This window comes from Acinonyx jubatus, chromosome B3 (assembly GCF_027475565.1).
Source record: "Acinonyx jubatus isolate Ajub_Pintada_27869175 chromosome B3, VMU_Ajub_asm_v1.0, whole genome shotgun sequence".
Lineage (NCBI taxonomy): Eukaryota > Metazoa > Chordata > Mammalia > Carnivora > Felidae > Acinonyx > Acinonyx jubatus.
The window spans coordinates 134243544-134256937 of NC_069386.1; the positions used below are offsets into that span (position 1 = coordinate 134243544).

At 58.4% G+C, this 13394-nt stretch overlaps 2 protein-coding genes across 7 annotated transcripts in view; one reads left to right on the forward strand and one right to left on the reverse strand.

The window, feature by feature from the left end:
* The first annotated feature begins 238 nt into the window (after positions 1 to 238).
* Positions 239 to 9003, forward strand: FAM181A (family with sequence similarity 181 member A). 5 transcript variants are annotated; one of them, XM_027066515.2, is made up of 3 exons: positions 239 to 385; positions 3209 to 3388; positions 7593 to 9003. In XM_027066515.2, exon 3 carries the CDS (start codon positions 7680 to 7682, stop codon positions 8556 to 8558), a length of 879 nt encoding a protein of 292 aa, XP_026922316.1. In that variant the 5' UTR covers positions 239 to 385; positions 3209 to 3388; positions 7593 to 7679; the 3' UTR covers positions 8559 to 9003. The 5 variants fall into 5 exon arrangements, with proteins under 5 accessions (XP_026922316.1, XP_026922318.1, XP_053080862.1 ...); XM_053224887.1 differs by lacking the exon at positions 239 to 385 and adding an exon at positions 723 to 859; XM_027066516.2 differs by lacking the exon at positions 239 to 385 and adding an exon at positions 1460 to 2609.
* Positions 9004 to 11872: 2869 nt separating this feature from the next.
* ASB2 (ankyrin repeat and SOCS box containing 2) overlaps positions 11873 to 13394 on the reverse strand; it is a 28843-nt gene continuing 27321 nt past the window's right edge. For both annotated transcript variants that reach the window (XM_027066518.2, XM_027066521.2), the window contains exon 9: positions 11873 to 12520. In XM_027066518.2, the coding sequence (XP_026922319.1) occupies positions 12384 to 12520 (137 nt within the window). In that variant the 3' untranslated portion in view covers positions 11873 to 12383. The remainder of the gene's footprint in view (positions 12521 to 13394) is intronic.

Genomic DNA, 13394 nt, shown 5'->3' on the forward strand with positions numbered 1-13394 from the left:
TGGGAAGTGGGAGCGCCTGAGGACTTGGAAAATCAGTCTTTCTCTGGGACTCTCTTCCCTTGATTAAAATCCCAAGGGTCGGGTTACCAGAACGCCAAGCTTTGCACACCCTGGCTTTGCAGCCTGTGACTGGGAGCTGGAGGCAGGGACACCTGGCATCCAGCCAGCCCATCTCCATCCGCACCCACAGAAGGCATGACTAGCTGATCAGGGCATTCTAACTGCTGGGCCTGCGGGGCCCTCGGAATCTTTCCACAGGGCACCTGCCAGCCATCACCAATCAAATCCGAGTTGGCAGTTGAGATTAAACGGACTTTTCATTCCTGGCTGTGCCCTGCGTTGGGTGAAGAGACGCACCAGAAAGGCTCCCGGAGTCACAGGCAAGGTGACAGACATGTGGCACAGTAGCTGGGATCAGTGGGAGGCAGTGGTCCATGGGGATCACCCGACAGGGGCGTAAAGGCATGACTGCTGTGTTATTCCGGCCACATCAGCCCCTCTCTATGGGTGAGCCGTGCCCAGGCTGGGCTTCCCTGGGCAGCTGTGGACCCAGCCCAGAGGGGCAGAGCTGGGGGAAGGGCACAGACTCTGAGCCAGGCACTGTACTAGCTTGGTCACAGATGATCTCTCTCTTTTTTTTAATGTTTTTTTTAAATTTTAAATTTTTAACATTTATTCGTTTTTGAGACAGAGACAGAGCACGTGTGGGGGAGGAACAGAGAGAGGGGGAGACACAGAATCCGAGGCAGGTTCCAGGCTCCGGGCTGTCAGCACAGAGCCCGACGTGGGGCTCGAACTCATGAACTGTGAAATCATGACCTGAGCCAAAGTCGAACGCTTAACTGACTGAGCCACCCAGGTGCCCCAGTGTTTATTTCTTTTTTTTTTTTTTTTAATGTTTATTTATTTTTGAGACAGAGAGAGACAGAGCATGAACAGGGGAGGGGCAGAGAGAGAGGGAGACACAGAATCGGAAACAGGCTCCAGGCTCTGAGCTGTCAGCACAGAGTCCGACGCGGGGCTCGAACCCACGGACCGTGAGATCGTGACCTGAGCCGAAGTCGGACGCTTAACCGACCGAGCCACCCAGGCGCCCCTGTTTATTTCTTTTTAAGAGAGAGAGAGCACGAGCAGGGAAGGGGCAGAGAGATGGGGACAGAGGATCCGAAGTGGGCTCTGTGCTGACAGCAGAGAGCCCAAGGTGGGATCCAAACTCACACACTGTGAGATCATGACCTGAGCCGAAGTCGGATGCTTAACCGACTGAGCCACCCCAGCGCTCCCCAGATGATCTCTCTTAATCCTCATTGTCCACTCTGCCAGCGAGCTGCTATTAGCTCGACCTTAAAGACGGTCACACTGACACTTGTCTCTGCCGCTGCAGTCGGGCCACGGCCAGGGGCGCGGGGACTGGGGAGCAGGGCTGTGAGGCATCACGAGGTCTCCGGCTGCTCTGAGGGCACCGCCATGCTGGTGCTCAGCCTTGGCTGTGAGAGGAGGTCACCAGGGCAGGAAGCCCCCAGTCTGGCGGCCTGGCAGCCAAAGGGGTTTATTTCAACCCAATGCCTTTCTTTCCAAGAAAAGTGGAAAGGCCTGTCTGTTCTGATTACAGCTGACAGCCTGCCTCAGGCCAGTCTTTGATAGAAATACTCCCATTATATAAGGGGGTTACATAAATCATCTTGTGATGTCTGTCACACGTCCGCGAGGTGCTGGCCGTGCCGCTGTGCCTCTGAAGGGGCATTTGTGTATTTCCGGAGTTGAGATGGTCAGGCCCAAGTCGCCAGGTCGGGAGGGGCGTGCCTGGCTCTCTGGGTTAGCTAAGCCCCTAGGAGGGAGTCGGGGCCTGCGAGTTAGTTAATAGCAGGGAGCAGCATCATACAATGGTCACGACCAAGCATCTGGACCCGGCTGCCGGCATCTCAGTCCCTGGTCTGCCATTTACTGACCAGACGACCTTGGGCAAGTTTCCATGCTAATTTGTGCCTCGGTTTCCTTATCCATTGAACAAATGGCTCACTATGTGTCATATACCTTGATCCAGTGGTGAGTGCTGGCTAGGGCCGAGCTCTGAGCAGACGTCAGGGTGCAGAACAGCCTGACCTTGGGTGAATCATCTCCCCTACCCGGCCTCTCTTCTTCACCTCTAAAATGGGAAGATGGCCCATCTCTTGGAACGGAACTTTCTACAGAGGTGTGGAAACGTAAAATTGTCTTTAAAATTTATTTTTGGCGATTGAAAATATTACATGCTAAAAACTGTACTAACAAACACACACTCAAACGAGTTGTAACTCACAAGCCAACACACTAGACCCGTTAGCCTGGGCAGTTAACCGGTTAATGCCCCAGGGGACTAGATACTAAAGCTTCTCGGGGAATCGTTTTCATTTGATGACTATCCTGAGATAGCAAGACAGACTTTTAAAATTTTACCATTTTAGCCTCTTATCTCTTTATGTCAAGATTTCTATAGGTTCTGCAACCAGAGCAAAATATGGCCGATACTAGACTGTAATCCACAACTCCTGATTTTGAAGTTCTAGGTCATCAAAACACTCTCCTGGTGTGAATCTGTTTTCAAAATAAGTGGAAATTATCGCATTTGGGTGTGTAAAAGAAATCTGCCCTCCTAGCACGTCCGTGTCACTGTTTCATATATTGGACTCCCTCAGGAGTCTGTTTAAGGGGCTTCTTTGTGTAAACACAGTTTGAAAGTCCACTGCTCCAGGTGACCTTCCAGGTTCCCCCTCTGGCTGGGTGGTTCATGCATTGTCACCTGCCTCCTCTCACTTTTGTTTCCAATCTGCAGCTGTGTTGGCTGAATTCTAGAAGTGGGTTATGTCAGATGACGTCCAGGAATTCTGGATGGGTGGCTCCAGGTAGTTTGGGAAACCAGGGAAAGTTGGGGTGTTGGGTGGACAGAAGATGGCTGTTAAGTTGTCAGAACAGAGTTGGTCTCCCCTCCAGCACGTTGCACTGGGGACAGAGGAGTGAGCAAAGGAAGCCCCCCTCCTCCGTGCCCTCTGGTCCCCGCACGCAGGTGCTGAGTGGAGTTACTAGAACCCGGAAGTCCCTGACACTGAACCATGTAAATAATCTTGAGGAGGGGTTAGCGCAGCTGGAAGGTCAGAGACCCGCATCCGTGACGGATGATGGGGAAGGAAGTCTCAAGTTCAAGTCAGCCCCGCTCATGTGCCTTTAACAGGCGCTTCAGTGGCCCCGTCTGGTGCGGAGAGATGCAATTATGAAACGGTGCTCCCTGTTCTCCACACACCCACAGTCCAGAAGGAACACCGAGGATTTGTTGTCAGGTGCAACCGTAGCGGTCACCAGGCTCCTTCACTAAGTCTTCTCTGTGCCGAGGCCGTTCTACAGAAATTCGGAGGTGAATGAGCAGTTGTGCCCTGCTTTCACGGAGCTCACTCAGGTGGAGGTAGATGGGTGGGTGGGGCAAATAGTAAACAAACAAACAAATAGAGGCAGCAGTTTCTCCATTCGGTGGAGTGGGCAACATATTTGATTCACGAAACATTTAGTGAGAAACTACCCTGCGCCAGGCCCCGGTTAGGGGTCAGATTACCAAAGACTTTCTGGGTTAGGCCAAGGAGGTTAGACTTCATTTTGGATCTATGAACATAGGGATGGGAGAGGGTGCACGGAGACTGGCCTGGCTTCAAGTTCAGTTTTGCCAGTTGTTGGCTGTGAGGCCTTGAGAAAGCGGCTCAGTCTCACATCCTTCACAGCAGTACTCCCCTCAGTGAGCTGTCGTGGGGTCAGGTGGGGTCTTCTACATGTGATCACTGATGGCAGCTCTTGGCACACATAAGGTGCTGACCAAGTATCAGTTTCTTCCCTCCTCCTCCTCCCTCCCTCCGCCCTCTCCCTCCGCCCCCTTCCTTCCTCCCTTCCTTCCTTCCTTCCTCCCTTCCTTCCTCCCTCCTCCCCCTTTCCTCCCTCCTCCCCCTTCCTTCTTCCCTTCCTTCTTCCCTTCCTTCTTCCCTTCCTTCCTTCCTCCCTTCCTTCCTTCCTCCCTCCTCCCACTTTCCTCCCTTCTTCCCTCCCTTTCTCCCTCCTCCCCCTTCCTTCCTTCCTTCCTTCCTTCCTTCCTTCCTTCCTTCTTTCCTCCCTCCCTCCTCCCCCTTCCTTCCTTCCCTCCTTCTTTCCTTCCTTCCTCCCTCCCTCCCCCCCTTTCTTCTTCCCTTCCTTCCTTCCTCCCTCCCTTCCTTCCTCCCTCCTCCCCCCTTCCTTCTTCCCTTCCTTCTTCCCTTCCTTCCTTCCTTCCTCCCTCCTCCCCCTTTCCTCCCTTCTTCCCTCCCTTCCTCCCTCCTCCCCCTTCCTTCCTTCCCCCCTCCATCCTTCCCTCCTCCCCCTTCCTTCCTTCCCCCCTCCATCCCTCCCTCCTCCCCCTTCCTTCCTTTCTCCCTCCCACCCTCCCTCCTCCCCCTTCCTTCCCTCCTTCTTTCCTCCCTTCCTCCCTCCATCCCTCCTTCCCTTCTTTCCTTCCTTCCTTCCTCCCTTCCTTCTTCCTTCCCTCCCTTCCTTCCTTCCTTCCTTCTTTCCTTCTTTCCTCCTGTCCTCCCTCCATCCCTCCCTCCCTCCCTTCTTTTCTTTCTCCTCAATAAGTAAGAAGAACACACAGGAAAAACAGCCCATATAAGAGCACTATGGAATGAGTTTTTAAGCTATGGACTCAGACCCCACAAGGTTCACTGGCCTCGGGGGGTTGCTACTGGCAGAGCAGTGAGGGGACGACGTCACCGGCGAGCAAAGCCCGGTGGGCTGCAGCAGGAACAGACCCCGAGCCTGCAGGAGGCCACAGTGGGAATGGGCCGGGATGGTTTGAAGCCAGCGTCCCAGTAGAGAATGATGCAGAAGGCAGTTAAGTGGGCCAGCGCTGGGTTACAGAGGGATTTGAACACTAGCCGAGCCATGTGACCTGGCCCCCAAGCAGGGGGCCCACCCCGGTGACCTCAGGGCAGCCCTGTGCAGGGCCAGTTCGGAGGAGCAACGATGTTCCCACCTGTACCGGTCAGGCTGGGCTCGGTTCTGCTGCAGAGACAACCCTCGGCTCTCAGTGCTTAGAGCAACGATGACTTAGCCGTCGTGCTGCGGTGGAGAGCACTGGGAGACTCCAGTCCAGAGACACCTCCATGCCAGCCCCTGCTTCCCCCCGCTGCCTCAGCAGGGGGAGGAGCACGGGGGATCCCACGCCCAATCCCCGATCTCTAAATTAAGTTCCGGCTTGTGGACACAGGGCCCTCTCCTCCAAACCCTTCATTTGGCCTGCAGGGACCCTCCAGCCAGAGAGGGAGGCGGCTTGAAGCCAGGCCACTGTGGCCAGCGGCAGTAGTCTATTGGCCAGCAGGAGGGGGTGGGACCATCCTCCTGGGTGAGTCCCCTGGGCCTGCCCTGCAACTGCTCCCATGCGGGCGAGGGGACCTCAGAGAGGAGTCCTTGGCATCACAGACCGTGCTACAGAGGTGGGGTGTAGGCCGCCGGCCCGGCCGTTCAGCTGAGCGGAGGACCGGAGGAGACCCTGGAAGAGGAAGGGGGGAAAGGACGGGAACGGGAAGAGGTGGAAGGGAAAGGAGGCTGAGCAGAGAAAGGCAGGAGGCGCGGGGCCCGCCCAGGTCGGCCGGCACGGAGGCCGCACCGATCAGCCTGCCTCCGCCCGCGGCCTCACCTTCCCTCCGGCCAGTCAGTGGGCAGGGCCAGCAGCCAGCACAGGGCTCCCTCGCTTGCTCAGAGCGGCCCGCTTGCGGCCCCGCCGGCGTTGGCACGGTGACAGTAGCCAAGTGTGCAAACTTGTGCCATTGTCCCCAGGCCAGGGGGAGCCATGGAGACTGGCTAATATGACACAGGAAAATGTTTGCTGATGGCAATTCTATGGGCTTTGTCCACCTCTTTCTCCATCATGACGACTCGATTTAAGTCCCTAACTGTTTGACTACAAATGCAAGGGGACCGTGCAACGCCAGCCTTTTGTCCGGCCGCACTGAATGGGCAATTCAGGCTTTGTGCAGCTCAATTGAGGAAGCAAACATAAAGACAAGATTCCTGAGAGCTCCGGCTCCCTTCCCATGGATATCCCAGCACCTCGTTAGGGAGTCCTTCCCCGGCTACCTTTCCCGACATCAGCGAGCCGCCTGCCCTCACAGGCTGGCCAGTGGCCGGTGCCTCCGGGAGGGGGCTGGGAAGAGGGAGACAGAGACAGACAGAGACAGAGAGGGAGAGAGGAACGCGGCGGGAGGGAGAGAGGGAGAGACACTCAACACTCAAGGACAGAGGGGAAAGAGCCCGCCCGGCTTACCCCGTCCGATTGTCTGTCTGCACTGGGGCATGGCAGCTGTAGGCCTGGAGTCTTTGGGGGAGGTATGCAAGCCCATCTCTTCTGGGCCCAGCCCCTCCTCAATCCTGGACTTTTTAAACACACGCACGCACACACACATGCACACACACACGCACACACACACGCACTGCCCCCTCGAGAAACCAGGGAACCGAGGTCAAGGGGAGGAGGGGCTGAAGGGTAGAAATTTACCGGGAAATGATTGCATTTGGGAGCTGTCTTTTTTGTGATGGTCCCCATGGTGACAATTTGTGACGGCAAAGAATGTGGGAACGGGGCGCTGCCGCCTGATTGGGATGCTTTGTATCTGGAGAGGCGCTCCTGATTGGCCTGAGGGGCCCCCCAGCGCCGGGGACTCGTCCTCCATCCAGCCCACTCGAGGGCTGCACGACTGCTTCCAGCCGGACGCACGGAGCTCGCCGGCCACGCCGGGCCTGGCCCAGGTCTGCCGCGGGGAACCTGCCAGGCCACGTCGGCGGGGGGCCCGGGGCCGGCCCGCACCCTCGGTCAGTGTGGAGGCTCAGGCGGCTCCCGCCGGCTGGGTGGGGGCGTGGGGCAGGCTGGGGCCTGGGGGAGGGGCGACGGGCCTCGGGTGGTGGCCCAGGAGGCATGAAATTGCTGCAGATGCTTCTGCGGGGGAGCCCCGCTGCCCACAGTCTGAGATCAGCCCGCCAGGCAGGCCCAGGCTTGAGTGCCAGACGGGGGTCCTGCCTGTCCTGCGTGAGCGCCGGGGGTGGAGCGTGGGCGCCGAAGAGGGGGGGCTGAAGCTAGCAGGCCTGGGGGCGGGGGTGGGAGGGGGAGGGCATCACCACTGGGGAGAGAAGGGGCTTGGCCTTGCTCTAAAGTGGAGCGGTGGCCTCGGCTCAGAAAATAAAAACCTCGCTGGCAAGTTGCGCACGTTGGCAGCGTGGTGTGTGGGAGACACGGTGCGCTGGGCACGCGGAGACTTGCGCTCCGGCCCCAGCGATGCCACTTGTGGCTGGGCCGCCCTGGGCAAGCCGCCCAGCCTCTCTGAGCCTCGGCTGCAGGGGAGGGCCAGACTTGGGAGGACTGAGTGGGCCCGCGTGTTCCCTCCCAGATGCTGAGGAAACGCATGCTCAGCGGCCTGAATGGGCAGCCCGGTGCCCAGGACTGTGTTTCAGGCTAAGGGGCGCTGGCCCTGCGGCCTCGGGGGAGAGGGGGGGCGGCGGCTGGGTGCTGGTGCCCGGAGAGACTCCCAATGGCCTGTGTGTCCCCCCAGGTCAGCTCTGTGCCCTCCCCTGGAGCTGCCAGCCACGAGCAGAACCCACCCGCTTCATGGAAAGCCCCATGCAGTGGCCTCCTGGTGATGGCAAACGACAGTGACGTAAAGATGCTGCTGAACTTTGTGAACCTGGCGTCCAGTGACATCAAGGCGGCCCTGGACAAGTCTGCACCCTGCCGCCGCTCAGTGGACCACCGCAAGTACCTGCAGAAGCAGCTCAAACGCTTCTCCCAGAAGTATTCCCGGCTTCCTCGGGGCCTCCCCGGCAGAGGGGCGGAGCCTCACCTGAAAAGGGGACCCGAGGACCGGCCGGGGAGGCTGCCCCTCGATTCTGGCCATGATTCCAGTCCCGTCGGGGGTGGGGGCTGCGAGGAGAAGGCTCTGGGGAACCCGTACAGGGAGGAATGTCTCTCTAAGGAGCAGACCTTACAGGGGCAGAACCCAGAAGCTGCCAGGCCTGGCCAGGTGCCCATGAGGAAAAGACAGCTGCCCGCTTCCTTCTGGGAAGAGCCTCGGGCCACCCACAGCTACCCGCTGGGGCTGGAGGGGGGGCCGGGCCCCAGGGAGGGACCTCCCTATGAGGGTAAGAAACATTGCAAAGGTTTGGAGCCCTTGGATCCTGAGACGGCCCCAGTGCCGGCATCCCCAAGGGCACCGGCTGAAAAGGAGCCACTCAAGATGTCTGGGGTCTCCCTGGTGGGCCGTGTCAATGCCTGGAGCTGCTGCCCCTTCCAGTACCATGGACAGCCGGTCTACCCAGGTCCTCCAGGGGCCTTGCCCCAGAGCCCGGTCCCCGGCCTGAGCCTATGGAGGAAAAGCCCGGCTTCCCCCGGGGAGCTGGCCCACTTCTGCAAGGATGTGGATGGGCCGGGGCAGAAAGTGTACAGACCCGTGGTCCTGAAGCCTATCCCCACCAAGCCGGCTGTACCGCCACCCATCTTCAATGTCTTTGGCTACCTCTAGCCGGGCTGGGAGGCCCTCGGCTCCGACCTCTGGCCTGTAGGGGTGTTGGGGGCCCGGGGAGCTCTCCGCGCCAGGAGCGAGCTGGGCAGTGGTGTGGCCTCTCGGGAACCTTCCCTTTGTGTGTGTGGATGGGAGGGGAGGACAGGATTGGGGCAGTGGCTTCTCCGGCAGGCGCCAAGTCAGCCCTTGCCTTGGGAGCTGTGGGGCCGGGCTCCGCCGGCCCCTCTCCAACCAGACCAGAGCCCGACAGAGCATCCCACTGTCCTCGTGCCAGTCTTTGCCCCGGCCCGCCAGCCACTCCAGAAGCCAGAGTTACACGTCTGTTCACCTGCCACCCACTATGTAAGCCAATCTCAGTTCTGTTCTTTTCGAGGTGGTTTTTTTTTTGGTTTTTTTTTTTTTTTGTAAATAAGAAGGTTAAAAGAATAAAGACATTTCTTTTGCAGTTTCCACATCTTGATGTCATGAGGTTGAATGGTCCCCAGGTTAAGAAATGCTGGCTGGGCCCGGGGAGAGGGCAGCTTAGGGAAGGCGGCTGGCTGTGGGGGTGGCCGGGAATGACCCAAAGACCTCCACGGTGTCTGAGAATGGACACTGCGGGCCAGCAGCTCCACTCAAAGGAAGGAGGGTGGAGAGGAGTCACCGGGCAGTCACCTCTGCTTGCCAGGTCCAAGAACAGAGGGTGAGGGAGGCCCGTATCTCCAGATAGTCCACAGTGCTCTAGAGAATAAGGAGGCCGGTACCAGAGGAGATGGAGCTGGAGTCCTGGCTCTGCAATGGGATGTGGTGCTGGACCTTTCCTCCGGGGGCCTCCTTACCCCACCTGCAGCGTGAGGGGTGGGATGAGAGTGGTCCCCCTCTGCTATGCCTTCCACTCTGATTACGGCCTCAGAGCAGAGGCTGGGCCAAGGCAATCATGCCCGACCCTGGCCAGAGAGAAAATCAGGACACACTGGAGCTTGGCCCCCTGTGGACAAGCCAAAAAAAAAAAAAAAAATCTCTGGCTAAATCAGATTCCTGGGTAATCTGCTGATGGCCCCCTTCCTGGGCCTGGCACATACCAGGTGCCCTGTCTGTGACAAGGCACAGAGCAGGGTGCTGGTGGCAGGGAGTGGCCCTGGGTCTTGCCCTGATGCTGCCTAAAGGGCAAAGCCATTGGAGAGGCATGGCGCCTCCATACCGGCCCAGGGTCTGCTCTGCTGCGTGAACCTGCTCCGTGGCTGAGAGCACACAGACCTCATCAAAGCACAGCTCTCACCACTGGGACAGGTGCAGGGCCAGCCCTGGCTGGGGACTGCAGTCCCCTAATTAGCAGCATGATGCCGGAAAGTTCATCTCCCTCTGTGCCTTGGTTTCCCCACTCTATAAAGCTGGGGACTAGGTCAGTGATAGCAAACTGAGGTACCTGCCATTTCTGCACCCAAGGCAAGTGTCCTCAACTAGTCACAGTCACGACCTCGGAATCCTTTCTAACACAAGGCTCCAGGATTAGCGATTGTGAAGGGCCCTTCCTACTCTGCCTGGTTTTGCTCTAGGATTCCCCTGGAGTGGAGCATCTCTATGGGAGGGCGGCCTGCTCCCTGGGAAGCCAGTGGGTTTCTGGTAGTTTGTCTGATGGTCTGGGAGGACTTGAGAGCCACGGAAGCCATGTGATGCCAGCAGACTTGTTCTGAGTCGTTATCTAACACACAGGGTAGGGCATCAGGACGCTCGCCGCAGGCCGCTCCGGTCTGCTCTGCCCCTCCACACAGTACAGCAAGGTGTTAGAAGCTCTGATCCACCTACTGGCTCTGTGACCTCGGGCAAGTTACTTAACCTCTCTGGGCCAAAACTTCCTTATCAGAAAAATATGACCGAAAATAGATTGTCGTAGGGATGATGGGAGCACCTGGTACTCTTGAGTGTCACAGACCTGACAGAAAGCCGCACCCGCCAAAAGTCGCCTCCCCTAGTCATCTGGGCCATCCAACTGTCCTCCCCCCCTGGGGGAGGAACAGAGCCCAGGGAGGCGTGTTTTCTCAGAAAGCTGCCCCAGCCCCTCTTGGGCTCCTTTCCCCAGGGGACACCCTAGTGATGCATGAATACAAACGCAAGGAGGCTTGTCTGGAAGCAGAAACCTTTACTAAGAAGCAGCTGGACAGAAGCACACGGCGCCGTGACTCCCCAGGCAGAAGCAAGTTGGGGGCAAACACATGTAGGACAGCTGTGGTTAAAAAAATACAGCCACAGCAGAGGATTCCCTGAACAAAAAAGTAAGTCGTGCTGGTTCCAAGTGAAACCCAGGAACTCACCTCCTAGCCTCACATCTCCAGCACTAATGTCCCATGTGCTGTGCGCACAAACTGGAACCACTTGCAGGATTTTTAGTGTTTGGTGATGCTGTTGAGACATCTCCGCGGCCCAAGTATGGGGGTGGGGGAGGAGGGCTCTGCAGAGGGCTGTGGCTCCAAAGTCGTTCTCTGGAGCAGCAGTGGTCAAGAAACAGAACAACCAAGCAAAACCTGAGCACCGGCCAATCACAACCGACCCTTGGGAACAGGCCCCAGCCCAGGCCTTAATCCTTAAGCTTCTGGGTTGGGGTGGAGGGGGTGTTGGGGGGGAATAGGGGCCGGGATCTGAGAAGGCCAAGGCTGGGGAGAGACACCTGGGGAGGAGGGGCCCTGACCAGTGCCTGTGACCAACCAGTACTGACGAGCACTCGTATTCTAAGAACCCAGTGCGTCCCAGCATCCCAAGAAGCTGTCACAACCATGCCCACCTGAAAATGGGCTGGGGGCTCCCGAAAATGCCTGGCTTCCCCCACAGAGCCACGTGAGGATCCCGGGGGGCAGCAGAGGGGACAAGGCTTCGTGCCTCCGGTTCGGTGCCTTTGCAGGGGTTGACAGTGGCCACCCCTCCAGCACCTTCGCTCACGGTGGCCCGTATTCAGATTTCTTTTCCTTTCTGGTATCTCAAGTTTTGTGGCAAACGGGTGAGCAGGATGCGAGGACAAGCTGCCAGGAAACATGTGTGTGCGAGGCAATCCCAGGTGTCAGGAGGCTTGTAGACACGGAGCCCTGTTTGCGATGCTGCTCCCGTTTCCACGGTGATTGAAGCAGGACAGAAAAACCAACCCCAGGCTGCTCAGCTCACAGAGCAGGAAGCTGCCCCCTCTCCTCCAGCTGCCGGCTCTCCTGTGGCTTTCAGAAGCCCAAAGGTGTCGTGCACCCTGTCCCAGCACCTGCCCCACCCCTACACCCGCCAAGAGCAGCGCCGAAGACCCCAGGCCCTGTGGGAAGGAGGGGGTCGGGCGAGAGGGACCTCGCGGGGCAAGGTGTCATCTGTGCAACATTTATTGTACTTGACAAGTACCCACCCCCACCCCCGCCGGATCACACCTCCAGGAAAAAAGCTCAGGAGTCAAGTGGAGAGTTTTACAGACAAAGTGGGAGGGGACCGGGACAGCCTGGTGGCAGGTTGTCTCCGAAAGGCAGACTCATCCCTGAAAGCGTCGGGGGCAGGGCTGCGGCTGCCCTGCAGGCTCCCACCTGCCGCCCCCCCACAACTTCTGCCCTTGGAGCCTCTGCCATTCCCAACGGCAGAGAAAGTGGGCTCTACTCATCAGGTTGAAAACAAACACGGGTTTTTCTCCCACTTGACATGTTGTGTTCTCTGGTCCGGGCAAAGCTCTGGCCCAGAGACCTGGTGAGGTCACGGCAGCTGCCCCAGCTGCCACGGAGGCCAACCCACGGCCTCGTTCTGTCATCAGGCCCCCTGGGATTTGGGGACACGGCTGTCCTGAGGCTTAGTGACAGTCCGAGGAGCGACTCCTCCACGCGGCCTTGGTTACTGGGTATTCTCGTGTTTCAGGTACCGAATCAGCCTGCCCGGGAGGGGCAACGCATCCAGGAGTTTTATGCGGTGCTTTCCAACCACCTTCCTCACTTGCAGCCGGCACAGGTGAGCCAGGGGCCTCGGGAGTTCTGGGAAAGGGGAGAAAGAGAAGTGCCAGCGTGTCGTTTGCAAGCAGCAGAGTTTGCCTGTGACTGCTGGCAGGTAGGAGACACCCAATCGATACGACTGGATAAGAGGGGGGCGCCTGGACCCCACCACGCTCCGAAACCCCGGCCCCTGTCAGCTGAAAAGATCTGGCGAGGCAGCTCCCGCCTCGTCGCCCCTCATCGATCCGCACGGCCCAAGGCGGCAGCTAGGGCAGGTACAAACCCATTTCACAGGTGAGGACGTAGTGGGGGGCACACCCGGAGCCGGAGCTGCCAGCCCCCTCGTCTTGTCCTCTTTCCTGTATATACACAGCCCGGATCCCCCAACACAGTCTTAGCGAAGGGGTCGGGGAGTTCGACCTCTTAAGTGCCCCCATGCATGGAATTAAGCTCTGAGCTCTGGCGGTGCAGACAGGCCAGCGTGGGGGCAGGGATGGGGCATCTCCCCACACGTCCCCAAATCCCACTTGGCTGCCGCCTCCTGGGAGGCCTCCCGGGATATCTCACACAGCGGAGTTTTCTCAGCTGAGGGGGAGGGGTGAGGTAGGAACAGGGGTTGATGTGTCTGGTGATGGGGCAATTTATTTCAGTCCTGGGCACAGGGTCTGGCACAGGCGAGGGGTTTGTTGAATCAAAGAATGCCATCCATTCACTCAACAAACACATGCTGACCCCTTGGCTGCCTGGCCCCGTGTTCCCGCCAGGGATGCAGAGGAACCAACCCAGGACCGTGGGGAAGGCTTCCACACCAGATGGTGCCATCTGAGCAGGGTCTTGGCGGGTGGGCAGGTATTTGCCAGGCGAAGAAGGGAGGTAGGGACATTCCAAGCAGGGGAAACAGCAACGCCAAGCCGAG